The sequence below is a fragment of the Choloepus didactylus genome, chromosome 5 (assembly GCF_015220235.1).
Source record: "Choloepus didactylus isolate mChoDid1 chromosome 5, mChoDid1.pri, whole genome shotgun sequence".
NCBI lineage: Eukaryota > Metazoa > Chordata > Mammalia > Pilosa > Megalonychidae > Choloepus > Choloepus didactylus.
The window spans coordinates 63,368,442-63,389,398 of record NC_051311.1 but is presented as its reverse complement, the minus strand read 5'-3'; the positions used below and the strand labels follow the sequence as shown (position 1 = coordinate 63,389,398).

Here is a 20,957-nt window from a genome sequence, read left to right as displayed (position 1 = left end):
ATCTTTCACAGAAACCACCGAGTGCTACAGATTCAATGGAGACTTGTCTCTTGGGAGAATAAATTCTGCTTAAGATATCAAAGAGTAGGTAGTTTAGAGGATAGTCCCTTTTCTCCTCTTCAAGAAACTGGCACCCAAATTCCATTACCCAGTCCTTTCTTTCCTCAGCAAAGCTGCTTGCTTTGTTTCAGAACCAGGAGATAGGAAGCACATGGAAAAAACTGATGATTACACAGAAATGGCTGCCAAAGATGCTAGTTTTTTTCCTGTATCTCCTGCCTTGGTCAAAAACCAGCATTCCAGCATTTAAGTCGTAAGTGTGATAAGAATATGCATCTTTGCTCATTAAATCTGGAAAGTCACTTTTAAGAGAGTGGTGCCATGTATCACAATCAACTGATAAACAGTGCTTTCATCAAGGTAGTCACGTTAGAAAGTACTTTGTTACCATATACGCTAACCATACACACTACAAGTGTGTAAGGGGATAAAGGGGAGAACTTTTCTGAGACATTCTGCAACAGTAGCTTTCTTATGGGGGTGAAGATGGCATGTGAAAGAAGCTGGCAATTATCTGGTTGCCTTGTTCAAAGAAAATCAGGGCCCCTCATTTCCCACCTGCTCAGCACTGTGAAACTGTGAAGTTCTTCTCTGACTCCAGCTATAGGACTATTCTTGTGATGGGAATTAAAATCTATCCACACCCCCAAGCACCCCTGGACAGCCAGGGGAAAAGCAGGGAACTATATGCCACTCACCTGGGTGACAGGCACAGTGCAGGAGTGTGAGCTATCGAAACAACCTGGTGAAGTCTCTCAAGGCCCAGCAAACTTGTTTACATTCCTCAGCACTAGAAAAGAAAAGGTAGTGGGGCCTTGATTAATGAGAAAGATAGAACATGCTAGAAGACAACAGCAACACTGAGACATGTTCCAGCTCTGCTAGAAGCTCTCTCCATCATCTCTCTTCCCTGCTTCAGATTTTCCTGTAACTCAAGGGTAAAAATTAACTATTGTATATGAGAATAATTATGAGCTTGCTGGTCCTTAAAGAGTGGGCTTTGGAGACAAACTGCCTGGGTTTGAATCATGGCTTCATTGTGTCCTTGGGCAAATTAACAATATTCGTCCCAGTTTCTTCATCTATTATTTACCTCAAAATGTTGTCTTCAGGATTAAATAAGTTCCTATATATAAGTACTTAAAATAATAGGGCAGTGAAAAAATTGTATTCAATAATGGAGGTTGCTACAAAAACACCACCACCACCACCAATACTTGGTTAAGTCCTGGACATAAATGCAAGAAAGCTAGAACCCCCAAGTAAAAAAGCAAACATAATCACCTAAGGCTCTGATAATGTTAACTCTACTAGCTGAGCTAACTTAGGTACCCTGGTTTCCTCATTCTCCTCCAAAGGCAGATCTTGTTTACAAAGCCTAGTCCAGCAACTATGTCTCTCCCAGTCATCAATTTTCTAGTTGAACAGGCTTCTCAGGATTTCCTCCTGTGGGAGGAGGAGAGGGGAAAGGGTTAACGCATGCATAAGGGAGGAGAAGGGGGGAAGAAGCAGGACTTGGTTCTCAGGCAGACACTGCTGGTGCCTAGATGCCTAGATGGTATGCAGGCTCGCAAATAGCCCAATACTCATCAGGTGATAGTTTTTTGAAAGGTCCTTTTGTTCAAAATTATCACTAAGAAATTAGTTGATGCTAGTTTCTTCCTTTTGTGTTTGTCTTCCCAACAGTTTTTGGTAAATGAACATGGGGCTAAGCTAAAAATACTGGAAAGAGAAGCACTTCCTAATATGTTCACCTTTCTGCAGCCTTTTCCGTGGTTCAGAAATGCTCAGGGACCAAGACCCTACAACCCAAGATTCAATGTTAACAAGTTCTCTTTCCGTCTCAGAATAGTTAAACACCAGGGAAAGGAACGGCTGAGAATGATCCAACAGGGGAAAAAAAAAAAAAAGTGAAATGAGAGCTATTACCTTAAGTACTTATATTCAGATTTTTTCACCTGAAATAAGGTAGAACCTTGATCTAGACCCTAGACTTTGAATCAACAGAATAGTCTAGAAACTTACTCTCAGTCTCTCTCCATCCTTAAAATGTAATGAAAATGAGGAAGGTCTTCTGGTTTTATTGAAATTCTGCAATTTGCTCTTTGTGGCTCTAACCTTCAGTAAAAGCATCACGTTTCTCTGCATATTTCCAAATCAATACTAATTGTTAAGGAGGCAGCCAGGATGAGTGCACCCATATTTATTTACACTCTAATGTTAGGAAGGAGGACATGTACCCCAAGAGAAGCCACTGTGTGGTTTTGTTATTTCAAGGGACTAAGACAACAAGGAACTCTGAAACTTAGGACAGTGCTAGAGATGCAAGATTCTTTTGCTGTCCTAAATGTCTTACATGATTTAAAATTTCCTTCTTCAACCAGAGATTTTGGTTTAATCTGGAAGAGAAGTAACTCCATCCTTAGCCTCTTTTGTGACATGTGAGAGAAAGTATTAAAACCAAAAGGCAAATACAGGAGGACTGTGATGAGACAGTGAAATGAAGGACAGGCCACAGTATCTTGAATCAGCAAAGTTTCTGCTCCCAACGCTATCAGCAACTGCTCTGGTGTTAAGAGCTCCAGCAAAATGTCCAACATAAGTGTCCTTGTTGGTTAGGCATAAAGAAGTGGGGGAAAAAAAAACCTCCTTGAAAACTAGAATTATTTTATGTTTTCTAACTTGGTCCTTCCTGGCATTTAATATTTCCTGTTTTTGTTTTGTTCTGTTTTTCTAGGTTCCATTTTCTGGCTTCTAGTTCCACAATTCAAATCCTTCCACCATACTTCTGAATAGTTTTACAAAGGTCATTGTTCTTTAAACCTCATAATCCTAGGGATGTACTAAGAAATGCAACCCTTTTCACCTAAGGTTCTGATAGCTAAAGAAAAACCAAGCTTTGGCTGAGGACTTGAATAGGAATTTATCTCCATACTGGCCTCTAATTCCAATGCCAATGCTTCCTATGTTCAATATCTTTTGACCTTGAAGATATTCATACACGTGATAAGGGTCACGGAATCAATGCCAAGAAGGAGAACTGGGAAATGGTAGCAGGATTCCTTCTAGTGACAATTAGTACTGGTCAATGATAGGTCATTTGGTGTTTGGAAATCAAGAATGGTATTAAGAATGAAAAATTCCAGCTTCCTTCAAGTTGACCAACTCCAAAAGCCACAGAATTAATTACAAGTACTATTTGAAAAACAGGCTTGGGCTTGCTGAAATGAAACCGAACCAGTTTGTCCTCCCTGCTAGAATGGCAAACAAAGCAGCATGTTGAGGCAGGAGTTACAGGACCTTCGGACCAAAAGGGAGACTGAGTCATGCATGGAACTGAAGGTTCAAGGGCAGCAGGCACACTAAAGAAAGAGAATTAATAAGAAGAGGTGAGCAATTGCAAACTCATTCTCTAGCACCTCAACATTACCTCTTCTATTCATTTCACACCATTATGTCAGTGTCTTACATAGGAGGAGCTGCAAAACTTGTTTAACAATGAAAGATCAAGTAGGCTAGGTTGGCAGTGCATCTTATTTTCCCATATCACCAGGCAAAGATCACAGATACTTTTGTTCATAACACTGAATTATTTAAGTCACTTTTCCTTGCCCCCAAATTTTCCTTCAATTAGGAAATGAGGTCCAAGACCTTCATTTTCAGACTTACCCTAGTGTTCTACCTGTCATTTAATAGGTCCAACAAGGGAACATGGGCTTGCCTGAGATTTATTTCAGATGTGTGGGTAGGCTGCCTTGGTGCTGGCAGGAGATATGCCCCAGCTAGTGTTTTCTGTCTTGTTTTTAGTTTTCTTTCTTTCTTTTTTTTTTTTTTTTAGTTTTTCTTTAGGTAACATATATGTAACCTCAAGTTTCCCTACTTTTAACCACATTCAAATACGTAATTCAGTGCTATTAATTACATTCACAATGTTATGCTACCTTCACTATCATCTGCTACCAAAAATCTTCCATCACTCCAAATAGAACTCATTACCCCAAATAGAACTACACAATTTAAGCATTAACTCCCCATTTCCTACTCCCACCCCTGCTAGCCTATATTCTAATTTGTGACTCTATGAATTTGCTTATTCTAATTATTCATAACAATGAGATAATTCAATATTTGTCTTTTTGTGTCTGGCTTATTTTACTCAACATAATGTTTTCAAGGTTCATCCATGTTGCCACATGTTATCAGAACATCATTCCTTTTTATGGCTGAAAAATATTCCATTGAATGTATATACCACATTTTGTTTATACATTCATCTGTTAATGGACACTTGGGTTGCTTCCATCTTTTGACAACTGTGAATAATGTAACTATAAACATTGTTGTGCAAGTGTCTGTTCAAGTCCCTGCTTTCAATTCTTTTGCGTATATACTAAGAAGTGGGATTGCCAGGTCATATGGTAATTCTTTCCTTAACTTTCTGAGGAACTGCCACACTGCCTTCCACAGCAGCTGCACTAATTTGCATTCCCACCAAAAATGAATGAGTGTCCCTATTTCTCTGTATCCTCTCCAACACTTGTAATTTTACATTTTTTTTTCTTTTTGAAATAGCAACCATTCTAGTGGGTGTGAAATAGTATCTTATTGTGGTTTTAATTTGCATTTCCCTAATGACGAATGATGCTGAACATCTTTTCATGTGCTTTTTGGCCATTCATATATCTTCTTTGGAGAAATGTCTTTTCAAGTCTTTTGCCCACTTTTAAATTGGTTTGTTTGCCTTTTTGGTGTTGAGTTGTTGGATTTCTTCACATATTCTGGATATTAAACCCTTTTCAGTTATGTAGTTTCCAAATATTTTCTCCCATTCAGTAGGTTGTCTTTTTACTTTCATGATAAACTCCTTTGATGCACAAGAGTTTTTAATTTTGATGAGGTCCCCTTTATCTATTTTTTCTTTTGTTGCTTGTGCTCTGAATGTAAAGTCTAAGAAACCACTGCCTAACACAAGGTCTGAAGATGTTTCCCTGTTTCCTTCAAGGAGTTTTATAGTTCTGGTACTTTCATATAGGTCTTTGATCCATTTTGAGCTGATTTTTGTAAATGATGTGAGGAAGGAGCCCACCTTCATTCTTTTGCATATGGACATCCAGTTTTCCCAGCACCATTTGTTGAAGAGATTTTCTTCCCCATTGAGTGGACTTGGCACCACTGTCAAAAATCAGTTGGCCACAGATGTGAGGGGTGATTTCTGAACTCTCACTTTAATTTCATTGGTCTATATGTCTATTCTTGTGCCGATACAGTGCTGTTTTGATTACTGTGGCTTTGTAGTAAGTTTTAAGATTGGGAAGTGTGAGCCCCCTGACTACATTATTTTTCAAGATGGTGTGCACTATTCAGGGTCCTTTACCCTTCCATATAAATTTGATGACTGGCTTTTCAATTTCTGCAAAGAAAGCTGTTGGAATTTTCATCGGGACTGTGTTGAATTCACGTCTTAAGAATGTTTAGTCTTCCGTCCATGAACACAGAATGTCCATTTATTTAGGTTGTCTTTGATTCTTTTTAGCAATGTTTTGTAGTTTTCTGTGTATAAGTTCTTTATATCCTTGATTTGATTTATTCCTAGATATTTGATTCTTTTAGTTGCTATAGTAAATAATTTTTCTTTCTTAATTTCCTTTTCAGATTGTTCATTACTCATGTATAGAAACACTACTGATTTTTGCATGTTATCTTGTACCCCACCACTTCGCTGAATTCATTTATTAATTCTAGGAGCTTTGTTGTAGATTTTTCAGAATTTTTTGTATACAGACAGGATCATCCCAGCTAGTTTTGCAAGTAAGTAAGGACATTCTGGCAGTTTCTTTTCCAAAGGGAAAGGAATTGGACTGATCAACTGCTATGTGCCAGGCCTTCTGCTAGAGTCCTACTTGGTGTCTCATAATAACATTATGAGGTAACTATAACTAACCCGAATTTACAGATGAAGAAATTGAAGATCAAAATAACAGTCAGAAAGCGGCAAGATTCAAACCAACATTCTTGACACTAAGGCTAGTCTCTTTACATTTTACCATCTTCTGATAAACACCAGATGGGAATAAATCAAAACAGAAGCAGAGAGAACCAACTGTTATCCTTTCCTTTCTTCTACAATAGGTTGTAGGTAGAATACCACTTATACTGAGAAGGTTCATAGTTAAAAAGAAATTGGGCAAAAAAAAAAAAAAAGGAATTGAATCATTTTGATAAGGTATCCCACTCAATATACCCCTACCCAGTGGAGGGGAAATCCCCACTTTGGATAAATGTGTCATTAAGGCAGTCACGTGCTATTTTTCAGTCACGCATGACAACTGATCTACAGCTAAAATTCAGTTTCTTCTGGAGCATGAAGTTAATTCATTTAGTAAGCTACAAAAAGGAATGGTTTGGGATTATACGTTAATGAAAATCCTGAGGATACTCTGGGGGATGAAAAAGAGAACCAATTTGGAAAGTGACATTAAGAAATCAAGCCTTACTATTACCTAAAATTTATTTTCTCTCACTTTTAAAAACTAGGTTTGTTTTTAATTATGAAAGTAATACATGTGGTGTGTGAATATATCTCAATAAAAATGCTTTAAAAAAACAAAAACATTAAAAAAAAAGTAATACGACACCCACGAAAAAAATGCAAATAGTCTAGAAGGTTATGAAATGTAAACAGAAGTTGCTCTCCCCTCCCATCATGGTCCCAATTTACTAAGCATAAAAACTTTAATTTCCCCCTTTACAATATATCTTGTATGTTTTTCTTTATCATTATATGTAGTTTTTCCTTATTCTTTCTTAGTAACTGTTTACTAGTATAGATATACCATAAATTACTTGACTATTTAGCTATTGATGGACAATTAGAATAGTTTCAGTTTTTCCACTGAAGTCTCTATCAACCTCACTACAACACTCATTCTTGAACATATACATTATACCTGTATGAATATAATTCAGTCAAATTTTTGCTATTAAGGGGCATTTAAAGGAAATCAATTAACACCTTTATGACTATAAAATAGTAATTAGGAAGACTATGTAGCTATATTAAAAATGTTTAGATGTTCACAGTAAGAAAAAAACACACACATACATAACATTTAACATTTAAAATAAGCTTTAATCTAGAGATTGTGAACAGGTGGCTTAGGAGCCTGATGTACCCCTCAAAGAAATATTTTTTTTGCCCTGTACTTCTTTGAAATTGGAATTTCAATGTCTTTAGGCATGGTGAATATTCTCCAGTTCACTGCAGTATACACCAACCACTCTCTAATGTACTGCCTATTCAGGCATCTGCATTCTTGACCCATGAATATGGATGAGAACTGAGACGGACTTCATAAAGGTAAAAGAAAAATCACATAAAGATAAAGAAAGATCACACTGAAATGGGTTACTCAGGTACAAAAGTACCCTTTGAGTTCTTCCACCAACCAAACACATTTATGTATAATGTAAGTGATGTATATAAAAACATAGCATTATGATGTTTCTCCCCCAAACTGGTTTCTAATGCCAATCTGTGCAATTCAAGGCTAAAGAGACACTAAATTGTGAATTTATAAGGGCACACCAAAACCACAGATAAGTTTTTTTCTACACACCCCAGTTGCTGCTCACACTTACTTTAAGAAGCCCCAGGCATCACTCACCTAGTGACTTGCTTGTGGAAGTCTGTGAGTTGTTTGTGTGTTACTGTGACGGCTCCCACTGTTGTCTCCTTTGGTAAACCTTTCAAGGAATTCTCTAACCATCGGCAAAAAGTCTGTATAGGAATGAAAGAGGATAAGACTTTAAAAGGAGGCAGAGCTTGCTCAATTGGGACTCTATAGGTACCAACAAAAAATATGAAGATTTTTTCCGTAGCAGTTGTTCTCCTAGACTTGGGATCCAAGTAAAAGTACTAATAAAGATACTATCTTTAGGCCTTCAAGTCTTTTGGGTTCAGTCTACAAATGCATGCCTAGACTTCCCTTCAAAGGGGCAGTAAGCCTTATTTCAGACAGAGCCGTTCTAACTTGGAAGTGATGTGTCTTCTAGATGACGTATTGCTCTGTTCTTGTCATTAAACTTATACAATATTAATTAAACAGATGCTAGAAAACTCTTGGGCCTAAAGATCAAAACAAAAAGGTTCAGGTGCTGGCTCCGGCAGCAAGGGATTGAAAATGCCTACTTGACCAAAAAGGGGAAAAAAGCAAGGTAACAAGCTTAAGTCACAGTGGCTGAGAGATCCCAAACAGAGTTGAGAGGCTATCTAGGAGGTTTCTCTTATGCAAGCTCCAGCTAGACATCCCAAATGGCCATAGTATGCCACGCTCTTACCAAAAGTAGTCCCGAAATACCTAAGTCCCTACCAGAGATTCTATAAAAGATCCACTAAGTTTTATCTTTCAGAAACTTAAATCCACCAAAGTGTTCCTATACCAGACACGTTCTAAAACCCAGAGGCGATAGCCTCTTTAACATCAACAATGAGATGCAGCCCCCTTCCCCATACTGTCAACACTTCCTTTAATATGAACAACTTAGGGTGCTCACTGCCTACACACCCCTGAAGATGGAGAAAGAGATTAAATGAGAGGGAGGGATAGCAACAAGATAAGATTTAACAAAGGTCTATGAATACAGAAACTTTATGTAATTATATATATATTTTTTGGATGCTGGGGTGTTGGAATAGTTGGAAGGAGGTAAATGACATTGTGGAACTGAAAGCTACAGCATCCTTTGGGATTTGCTCTTTAGCTGCTCATTGAATTGTGTCTCAAAGGTCTTCACCTTTCTTTATATACCTTGTATTTCACAACAGGGAAGGGACTGAGATTGTGGAACTGTAACCCATAACAATTTTTGAAATTACCTATGTAAATGCTTGTTGAGCTGTACATCAAAAGTTGACACCTTTCTGTATGTATATTTTACAATAATGGAAATGGCTGACAACTTGTGAAATCATACTTGGAAAGTTATCACTGTTTTGTATATATGTTAAAGTTCAAAAAAAAAAAAAAAAGATTAACACATAAAAATGTAATAAAATAAATGACCGTTAAAAAAAAAGATTCAGGTGACAAAAAGAGTTTAAAAGGTACACTAAGTAAACAGATGTCAGAAAGTACACATATAATATGAACTCAGAACCTTAAGGATTTTAAGGCCCCATCTCCCAGTAGAACTCATATCCATTCAGTTGCTTTGTGCTATCTGCCCGCTGTTTGAGTTAGAAAATTATTTCACAGAAACATCACTCTTGTTGCTATTTAAAATAATTTTTAAAAATCCTGTTTCAAATGGATAGGGGAAACAACTGAGCAAAGTCTTTTCATATCTTTCGTATGCACAAAAACTGCCCTCACTCCTTTCCTCTTCAAACTAAAAATCAAAATTCTAGAGATTTTCAGACTTTTTACTTTTCAGATTATTTTTTGAGGGGAATCAGTTGTAATTTTTCTTCATTCTTTTTCTTAAGTGGGATGTATACTTCCTAATCAACCTTTTCTCTCCCAGATTCCCCTGAACCCATGGCAACTGCTGATCTTTTTACTATTTCTATACATTTGCCTTTTCTCTGAATGTCATATGGTTGGAATCATATAGTATATTGCCTTTTCAGACTGGCTCTTTCATTAAGCAATATGCATTTAAGATTTCTCCAGGTCTTTTTGTGGCTTGATAGCACATTACTTTTTATTGCTGAATTACACTGCATTGTATGGCTGTGCCACAATTTATCCATTCCCTTACTGAAGGACATCTTGGTTACTTGCAATTTTTGGCAATTATGTATAAAGTTGATATAAACAGGTTTTGCGTAGGCACAAGTTTTTAACTCCTTTGATTAAGTACCTAGGAGGGCAACTTCTGGACCACATGCAAGCCTATGTTTAGCTTTGTAACTGTCTTCCAAAGTGGTGGTATCATCCAAGAACTATCAAGAACATGTAGTTCAGTAATAACGGACTCTAACAGCAAAAGTGTACACTCCTTTCTGTGAAACTGAGCTTAATAACTGCAATCAATGATAAAAAGTGGAAGATAACATTAAAATGTATGTGGAATTAAAATTTATACTTACAAGAGACTTATGAATCTAGATTTAATATATTTTGTGGTTCTGGAAGAGAACTCGCTTAAACCAGACCCAACTGTGCAACTTTTCTTAACCAATTTTATATTATTAAAATTATAAATCATCTCAAAATAGTTTATAGCCTATATTATACTTTACCACTATGATCAAAACTTTCATGCAGTACACAACCTGATTTATGATCATATAGTCTGATACTGAAATTACTTGGACATTATTGGTTATCTTAAAAAAAAATTTCCAAGCTCTGGTGTTAAAGAACCTGGTTCAAAAACTGAATTGGACTGCAAACAAATCCAAAGAGGAAACAAATCCAAGTGTGTATTGTGGGCCAGTTTTATACTTACATGTCTCCAAATGCTCTGGCTAGATTTACTAACAGTGAATGATAAAGTGCTATATAAGGAACTTGAATGGAATTAACACTTCTTGAATAACCTGTACCTCTATATAACTGATACATGGGCATCTCTCACAAGGGAAACTTCTCATTGCCAGCCAGGCACATAAATTTAATGCATAGTAAACATTCTGGTAATACATAAATGCCATGACAGTGACATCAACATGCTTTCAGAAATCCAATAATGAATTGCTAGCTTTCTCTGGGCCCCTTCATCTATCAATTAAACTTAGCAATATGCCTAAATTAGGTTCCATGGACACATAACAGGACTTGTTTCATAGTTATGGTCGGCCTCAAGTGACTGAAGTCTCTTAGATTTAGGGACTGTGAGAATAGATTCCTTATGAAAACAATCTTACCGGCCTATCAACCTGCATGATCTCCCAGAGCACTTCAGCCACGTCTGGTAGGGTATAGGGGGGGAGACAAAAGCAGCATGTGTGGAGCAGCTGGCTTACAAGTTGCTGTCCAAGCTGATTCATCACCTGTCCAATCAGTTCTTTTCTCAATTCAAAATCTTCTTCATGCTGTAAGAAAGCAGGATCAAAAGATAAGTTTTAGTTTCAACTTTCTAAAGACCAAGTACTCTTTCTCCTTCAGTTTAGTAATTTCTCTTTCCTGGGGAAGAAAGTATATATAAATATAAAAAATAATAGCTGAATTCACAAAGTCCATTTGTTTTGTCATTATGAAGAAATGTTTAGAGTTTAGTATAAAGGAAAAGGGCATGGAACTCTGTATTTTATGCATGATTTTCTGTAAACCTACAACTTCTCTAATAAAAAATGTTTTTAAAACTAAAAAAAGGGGGGGAGGGCATGCGTTTCAATTGAGATTAACCTTAACCTTTAGACTGCTCATGAATAGAAAGCAGAGCAATTTTCTTAAACCTTTTTTTCTGTGAAAAATAACTTGTGTCTCTGTTTCCTTTTTAAAAACCAACCAAATAAAAAAAAAAAAAAAAAAAAAGAATTGCTCAGAAACCTCTATCAGGTAACTTCGTCCTGCTTGTAGTCTTTGGATACACATAGACTTCTAGTATCTTGAGGAAAAAAAAAAATCTTTTAAAAAATTGCCTTTCTGGATTCTGACTCTATGAGTTTGCTGCTTCTAATTATTTCAAATCAGCAAGATCATAATTTGTCTTTTTGTGTCTGGCTTATCTCACTTAACATGATGTCTTCAAGGTTCATGTTGCATGTATCAGTACTTCATTCCTTTTTATGGTTGAATAACATTTCACTGTACGTACATACCACATTTTATTTATCCATTCATTGGTTGATGGACACTTGAGTTGCTTCCATCTTCTGTCAATTGTGAATAATGCTGCTATGAACATCAGCATGTAAATATCTGTTCGAGTCCCTGCTTTCAATGTAGGTTTTACCAGGGGACAGGGTGGGGGTAGGGAGTGGGAAGTTAAAGCTTAAAAACAGGGTTCCTATTTGGAATGATGGAAATGTTTTGTTAATGGATGGTAGCACAACTTCGGAAATATAATGAACAGCACTGAAATATATATCTGATGGAATTAAAGGGGGAAATTTTAAATTGTATGTATGGTAACAGAATGAAAAAAAAAAAAAAAAAACAACAACCAACCAATCATGGAACTACACTAACACAAACAGTGAATCTTAAATTAAGCCATGGACTATAGCTAATAGTACAATTATAAAAACATGCTGTCATCGGCTGTAACAAATGTTCCATACCAATGCAAGGAGTTAACGGTGTTATATAGGAATCCTGTACTTTACGCATGTTTGTTCTATAAACCCACAACTTCCCTAATAAAGAGAAAAAAATGCCTTTCAATTCTAGTTATTTTCTTTTCTTTCTCCCTTTCACTGTCCAACTCCTTATATAATTAGCCTGTTGGCATACTCGTTTGCTTCTTCACCACTCCTGCTTACCTTCAATTCTACTCCATATCTGGTCAAATCTACCTTTGAAAATTTTGTGAATCTCTTTACTATTCCAGCCAATAAGGTCTCTTAATTGTCTACTAACACAATTAGTGCTGCCCTGACTTTTGCTGATCATGGTTTATTCCCCAGTTATGACCATACTCTCCTCTCCAATCCATCCATATTCTGCCCATACGGCCCCAATTAAGTGTCTCCTCTTCAAAAGTTATCTCAATCCACTTCTTCCCAAGGAGCTTTCCTTCCCCTGAATTCACAGCAACCATGATTTTTACCATCTATCTGACAATCATATACTGCCTTTTTGTTGTTATTAACCCTTTATATACATCTATCTCTTCAACTACATCCTCAATGGCTTGGGAGCATGGATAATTTGAGTGATTTGTATATCTGATAGCACTTAGCACAAATGTCTTAGATCTGATAGTTGGTATTTTAGTTTAATGTATGGTTCCCTATGGTACATACCTACCAATAGAGATCAAATAAAGAGATACTGGTTTTCCCTAAGCAACAAGGAAGAAATATGAGAAGATGCTGAGCTGCCAAGTAGAAAAGGTACTTACATCATTGGCTACCCCTGTATGGATGAGGTCTCGCAGGAATCTCATGACACTACAATTGGCATCACGGTGGTCCAGAGTGGTGGAGGCAATGGCCCACTGTAAGATAGGGATGACCACCTGACTCCTCAGCAAGGTGACAGGACTACGCTGAATAAACCTGGAATGGAAAGAGAGGCTAGGTATAAATGATAGGATCAGGGTATTAAAGCAGCCAAAGCAAGGAAAAGACCATAGTTTAGAGTATTAGTATACAAAAAGGCATGTCCTCAAACTCAATTTCCAACAAAACTTTTATAAATCAGGTAAGGTAGTTTTAGGGAAGATCATCACAGGGACTTATAAATAGAAACTATAACTGGTGAAAAAGTCAGTTCTAAAACCCTAGAACAGTATTTCCCAAACTATATTACATAGAATACCAGCTCCTAGGATGTTAGTTAATAGGAAGTTCTCAAAGAATAGTTCCATGATCAAACAAGTCTGGGAAATCCTGATTTGAAAAAGTCTTTCTGTTAATGTTTGTTTGTTTTAAACTACTACAGGGTTTCTCAGATCCTCTTAATGTGCAGAGAGACTCTCTAAGAAAAAGATAAAGTATTTCTCAAACTTATTTCACCAGGTAATCATTTGTGCAATGAGCATCTCTAGGGATTAGTTTTCCAGGGAACATACACTTGGGAAGGAGTAGTTGAAAGCCCATTCAACAACTCTCTCATGCCACTGCAAAAAAAAAGAAAAAAAAAAAAAAAGTTTTTCTAATTTGTATAAAAGCTAACAAAGTTTTCAATAGTCAATCCTGAGATAAAAGTCATTTACATTTCTAAATGACATAGCAGTTTAAAAAATTTTTTATAGTTCATTTTTAAAAAATGCTTTTATGTTTACTGACTGATTTGATTCAAATCCCTTGGCTAGGGACTAAGAAGGAATTCGAGCAGGAGATGGGCAACCAGGTGTCAGTGCTACTTATAAAAGGAATTTAAGCAATAAGTGAGGTGGCAGGCTGGAGGGGGAGCTGGGAAGTACGGTACCAGACAAATTCTAAGGCATCTTAAAGTCCTAAGAATTTTTTTTTCTGAGATTTGATTATAACTAAAGGATGCCAAGCTTCTCAAGGAAGAAGTTGAGATGAAGCATGAAATCACAGCAGCATTAAAAGTTAAAACTATAGGGGACTGTAGAGATTATTTAGATAAGCATTTTTGCCAAGCACATTTTTACTGTCTTGTGCTTGTTCTCTCCTTCATGACAGGCACCCTACTACTTCTTCCCTTGCTCCCACTCAAGTCCTCATCTCACTTCTGGGGATATACCAGTTCACAATTTAACTTTGGGTTGTGAACAATTTATCTACCTACTCCAATTACCTCATTTACAGACAAAGTAACAGCCATGTGTCAGAGGACAAGATTAAGCAGTAATGGGTATGAGCAATAAAAAAAAGGGTTGCTCTTCAGTGGGACTTACCTGGTGGCTAGCCTGAACAGGTCATCTACAGTGTCAGGGTGATTCTGGAGACCATTTTGCTGTTCAAGGAGCTGAAAGGTAGGGATGCACAGTGCCTAAAACAGGAAGGTGATTTTAAAAGAAGTGATTATATGTAAATATCACAGTATTCAGTTTTGCTAAATATCATATGTTCAAAGGGAACACAAAGGGGAAGCACAGGAGGAAGAAGAAAAAGATTGTGATGAAAATAAGGTCAGAAAAAGGAAGAGAGAAATCTTTCTCATTTCACGTAAAAATTTTCACATTTGAAGTTCACATTTCAGAAAGGGTTGAAAAACACAGATTTTAGTTGATGAAACTGGACAGACGTCATCCAAAGTTTTAGAAGTTTTCGAAAGCAGAAACCGTGCTTGTGTACTAGATATGATTTAGTTCACTAAGGGAGAAAATGGAAGTTTTAACTGTAATAATGAAATGACACTTTTAAATTGAAAGGTATCTTGGGAAAAAGGAGCATCATAATTTAACTCCCTAATATATTCCCCTCTTGTGACTTGGAAGGGGAAAAGAACCAGTATGCAGGAGCCCTTTCCAATGCCTGCTAGTTACCCTAAGAACCTCACTGCTGCTAAGTACACTAGGTTCATTGGCTGTTCCAGGCAAGAAATTATTAACAGAATCTTGTTTGAGCTTAAGGATCTTTTCATTTCACCTGTCTGCCTCCCCCGTCCCCCATAAAGCCCTATCTCTGGAGAACATAAATCAGAAAATATGTCTGTAGTGATCATTACACTCACATGGTCAATCTCTCTCTCTCTCTCTCAAACATGACTGTCCAGAGAGGAACTAGAAGTATCTACCTCTCAAAAAAACGATCTCAACTGTTAAAAGGAAATCAACACGCCTGGTAGGAAAACATATAGAGGCAAAAGGATTAAAAACATGGTGAAGAACATACTACTACATCTTTCAACCCTCAAGGCTGATTTATCTGTACTCCCCAAGAGAAACACACCTGGAGCATGTCTAGTAGTCCCTGCCGACAGCCGTCTTCCATGCCATACTCATCCACAAGGATACTGCCAAGGTACAGGAAACAGGAGTGCTGATGTACGTGGTACACATTCACCATCTGCCAAGGGAAAACCCACAATTAATTCAATTCTTTACCCCTCAAATAGTATCAACTTAGGAAACTATCTCAAGGAAGAAATCCAGAGATAGATTGGTTTCTTCTCTTCAAGGCAACATTGTAAACCTTATTGACAATTTTTTTGAAACATAAGGCTCAACTACTCAATGATTTTCTAGTTCTTTATTTAGATTTCTCTCAAGCGTTTTGACCTTTTATCGTCCCAGGACAATGCAGTAAGAGAGCTAGATGTATTATATTTCAAGTTGGAAGCCATTAGGGAACCATTATCCAAGGCTCGGGTAATATTTGCAAAGTTGTAGCACAGTATATTTAAATTTTCCAACACCTAAACACTGCTCTTATTTGCACTATGTCAGATTTAAAAAAATAGCATACATAGCCAAATTGGGGACAAAAAATATCAAATGCCTTCATATTGAAGAAGACCATGAGAGCATGGTTAAATCTGGAGTAGCTCCTAAATCCCTCTACTTATCTTTTAATAAATGTTTTTTTTCCAGTCAATAACTGGATCTTAGCATACAATTTTCAATATGACATACACATTTGAATTAAATATGTTTAGGATTTTCACCCCACTATCCTCTAAAAATAAGAGGATTCCACTAATGTGAACTCTCTGAAAAATGTAAAATAAATGTTTTGTATTATAGAATGTAGGGGACCTAGAGATAGTTGCTAGTGAAGGGGGAACAACAAGCTATTGAGGGTAATCTCAATATTACAGGAATGCTCAGGAATGATTATGGTTTGTAAATTTTCTTGGGTATGGCAGGAATATGTTGGAAGCAATGTAGTTATTTTAGGTTATTTGTTTTTCTTATTCCTTTGTTTTGGTTTGTTTTTAATTTTTTGATAAAGTAAAAAAAAAAGATATTGCACTTAAAAAAAAAAAGAGGATACATTCACCTATTTAAAATGCTGTCATAACACACATTTATTGATCTTCAACTCCATGAGCCTGGTAGGGGCTGATGGAAGGAGGAGAATGTGAGTACAATTCAGAACAATTAAGTGACCCTTCTATTAACATATGTCATGGAATGAGCATGAAATGGGAGACATGACTCTTGTTATTTGGATCTCTTGGTTGTATCTTTAGACTGGAGCCCTACGGTCCTTATCCTCACCACATAGGTACAAAATTTAAGAAGGCACACTCTAGGAGTCCTGCAAATGCAGGACTGGCACTTGTACAACCATGCCTTCCTAGATCTTGTGCCCTTGGCATCTCATTTGACTTACCTTTGTCCTGACCCTACTATAAGGTTAACATCAACACAAATTACTTAGTGACCTAGGCATATTGTGTTTCGTTTAAGAGTGGTTCTAGATGTGAATATGAGCTTGGAGACCCTCATACAGTGAGTCACACCATCATAATTACATAGCAATCTTGATGATTAAAAGAGTCGAATTCATTTTTTGACAAAATAAGAGATTTATATGAACAACTAGCTGTGGCCAGAATAGAAAAAAATCCCTTTGGGCTGAGAAATAGCAAAGTTTGACTTGCCATATTTTTCATGGAAATCAATATAAAAATGTTTAGCATTGGTATATAAGAGCTGAGCATTAAAGTCATTCTCTTCACATAATTTCACCCAGGAATGTAGTCTACTTAGATTATCACTATACAGAACAGATTTTAGGCTGTAAGGTTCCCTTATAGACAATGTACCTAACATAGACACTAAACTTCAAAAAAATATTTTTAGTATATTTATAAATACAAACTTGTTTCATTTCATCAACAGTTTCTGTTCCAAAGGCTACTATTTCAAATTCGGTATGTTAAACATTTTCCCTCTTATGGAGAACTTACCTGCGTGACTAGTGGCTGCAGCAGGGCTGCAGATCCTTTGCCTACACAGCGAACAGCAAAACGAAGGCATCTGCAACAACGCTCTACAATCCGATTATCAGCTCGGTGCTTATTTAGAGTCTCAGATAAAACAGGCCATATCTGAGTTAAAAATGAAACAGCAGAAGAAAAGTAATAACCAACAACTAAGAATAGAAAGAACACTCCCAAACTGGTAACATTTGATTTGGCTTTTAAATGATTTGGATAAAGCTTTCTTCTTAAGAACACATACAGCCTGATTTTGGCCAGTGTTACTTAATGTGTGTATATGTGGTGTGTATATACTTGCATACACATGTTCTATACACCACCAATCACTAAAACACAACCATTTCTTGAGAAACATTGCACTGACTCTTTAGAACAGGAAGAACAACATGGCTAACTTTACTAAAAGATAGATACACATTTTTATAAACTTTGGACTTCCTGAATTAGGATGAAAATAATTATTATTTGTTACAAAGGTAGAGGTGTTTAAAGTTAGTAATAGAAGTTGGAAGATTTTGTACAAAAGAACGGAAGTTAAGGAAAGGGCATCATTTGATACCACTGAACACTTGAGGATATTTGGTGTTTCTGTCATTTTTCCCTCTAAAGCCTGAAAAGCATTCCTCAAAATATGTCTTTTGATCCTCGCACTACCATCAGTGAAAAAAGTAGATTGGATGTATTTTATCAGTGGGGGAAAAAGTCACAGAAGGCCAACAGGGTTTGTCAAAAATATTTTGCTTGTATTAATCAGGCTTCCTATCTTCTCCATGTACTTCTCCACAGTCTGTTTTCTTATCAAATCTAAAATAAAAATATTTATTAGGGTGGTTCTGTACCTTATTTCACTGAAATTGCAACTACATCAACAAACTCAATCTCCCTATGAACGTGGAAGATAGCACCCTTACCACTTTAGTTACTTATAGACTTGTAAGGAAAAAGGAAGAAAGCCTTGATTCTACAGACATCCATTAGCACTTACTTCCTGTATGACTTTTTGGCACGGATGAGTCTGTCCATTTTCCACAATGGGGTTGGTGTGTCTGGAGAAAGAGAACAGCATAAAATAATGAAAGAAGAGCAGTTTTACCAAGGAGCCAGAGCCCTGGTCCCTGCTTGCTTACTTAGTATCATCCTCACCAAATAAAGAAAACCAGATAGTCAAGTCATTCTTAAGACTCAACATCTTTTCCTCCCACCCCATTCAAACAAACAGAAGCACATACTATCATTTTTTTTCCCACCTTCAAGCAAATTCCACTAGAACTTGCAAACCCAGTCCAACTCTGGGTACATGGGCAGCGGGACACGACAACTATCTTTTTCACTTTTTTCCTTTTATAAACCATAATATGTAGTCTCTTCCAAATAATCAGAAATATATACAGGTTGTCTGATTCCACCATAAGAAACCAAGTACTGATCCATTCCCACCTCTAAAACTTAAAAAGAGCTTTAGAACTCCAGTCTACCAAAGCTGTTTCTCACAGTTCTAATCTGAACACAATGATACAGGGCACAATATAGGCCCACCATAATATGTCAAATCTGATTCTAGTTCTAGAGTCCACTAATTTGAAGAAAAGCAGGAAAAAAAAAAATTGAATGATTAAATAATGACCTTTTTAAAGGAAAGCAGCTCTTTAATTTAAAAAAGACTCAACAACAACCAAAATTAATTTTAATTCTAGCATTTCCAACTATTACAGATTTTCTTTCATTTATTGTAAAATAAGGGTTATTGTTAATATGCTCTCAGAATAGCATGTAGTAGGGCTCTCCTAATTATATAAGGAATGTATCACACGAACTCAGAGAAAGTTAGCTGCTGGCGATAACTAATATGCTAAAACAATGCCTCCATTTTAACTCATTCCTCATAGGCATCTATGTAATTATCTCTGATATTTCAGTTACACCTATGAGTCCCACAAATTCTAAATTACATAACTGACAAAAGACCACCCTTTGAACACTTCCAATCAAACACCTTTTTAATCCTTAAGCTCCTTCTGAAGTCAAAGAAGGATTAATTTCATTTGGTCATTGAAGAGACTTCATTATTACTTTTGTACCCATTCACTATACCAGCAATTATGGTCCCTGGAACAACAAGCAGCACTATCAGCTTCACCTGGGAACTTGTTAGAAATGCAAATTCTTGGATCCTACCCAAGAGCCGAAGAATCAGAAATGGAATGGGACCCAGCAATTTGGGTTTTGATAAGCCTTCTGGGTGATTCTGATGATAAATTGAGAACCACTGAACCAGAGACCAAAAGAATCAATCACATTTTTAAAGAATTTTTTGACATAGGTCTACCAACAACAAATTCTTTGCATTTGCCTTCATTCAGGCTTAATTAGTCTCCTGACAGGTGAGATTATAGAAAGTATGAGGAAAAAAAATGCTTCAATATATAATGGTTTCATTTGGACGTTTACCCAAGGAATGCTTCCAGAGTCTCCCCTTCTTACCTAAATATTACTGCAAGGCGATCTAAGAACACAGTGGGATCTGAGGATATCCCATTGCTGGGCTCCTGAGACAAGAGCTAGGGAGACAGAAAGACATTAACACCCAGTAATCATGTGTACAAACACTTAAAGATACCCTTCTGCAATACACCACAATACATCCACCGTTGTTTCAATGTCTGCTTATTTTCCTAAAAGTTACTCAAATGGCAGAAATTTATTAGCCCTCTATTCATAGTGTCAAATTACTTTCCTCTATATTACTACACCCTGGCCAACACAGCACATTGCTACATTTTACTATCTGATCATTGGGGAGTGGAAAGCAGTTATTTAATTCTTTTCCATTTCCTTTTATTATAACTAAAACTGATTTTTTTCATGTTTAATAGCCTTTTGTATTTCCTCTTCTGTAAATTGTTCATTCATGCCCATTAATATCCATCGTTCATTTTTCTGTTGTGATCTTTAATATTACTTCTTAGTAATTTGTACAAGCTCTTTAAATATTATGACAAAAGTTATCTTTATCATATATGCAATCATATGTTGCAAATATTTCCCAGCTTGAGGTTTGCCTTTTTTTTGTAACTTAAAATATATAAAACTTAAGTACATAAAATGTTTTATGTGTCATCAAATTTAGCATTCCTTTTTAGATTTCTTCCACTGCTTTTATGCTTAGGAATTTGTTACTCATCCAAGTGAAAGTGTGATGGAGCCATCTAAGCCTGTTTTCCTGCCACAAATATCATAAGTATTTATTTAAATGGTCATTCCTTCCCCACTGGTTTTTGATAATCTTTGTCATTTATTTAAATTCACACATACATATACACCCATATTACATATTTCCTTGATCTTTTAAATTTTTCTACCTGTTATTAAAAGTAGGGTATTGAATCTCCAACCTTACAGCTGAATTACTTATTTCTCCTTTCA

At 36.4% G+C, this 20,957-nt stretch overlaps 1 protein-coding gene across 3 annotated transcripts in view; it reads right to left on the bottom strand.

The window, feature by feature from the left end:
- TNPO3 (transportin 3) overlaps positions 1-20,957 on the bottom strand; it is a 114,978-nt gene that overhangs the window by 1,940 nt on the left and 92,081 nt on the right. For 2 of the 3 annotated variants that reach the window (XM_037836189.1, XM_037836190.1), the window contains 9 exons: positions 20,016-20,092; positions 18,520-18,580; positions 17,502-17,642; positions 15,536-15,652; positions 14,539-14,633; positions 13,072-13,228; positions 10,931-11,098; positions 7,725-7,837; positions 759-850 (listed from right to left, as the gene is read on the bottom strand). In XM_037836189.1, coding sequence (XP_037692117.1) covers positions 790-850; positions 7,725-7,837; positions 10,931-11,098; positions 13,072-13,228; positions 14,539-14,633; positions 15,536-15,652; positions 17,502-17,642; positions 18,520-18,580; positions 20,016-20,092 — 990 coding nt within the window. In that variant the 3' untranslated portion in view covers positions 759-789. Of the gene's footprint in view, positions 1-758; positions 851-7,724; positions 7,838-10,930; positions 11,099-13,071; positions 13,229-13,633; positions 13,792-14,538; positions 14,634-15,535; positions 15,653-17,501; positions 17,643-18,519; positions 18,581-20,015; positions 20,093-20,957 lie in introns of those variants that run through there. The other variant, XM_037836191.1, reaches the window with a different exon arrangement.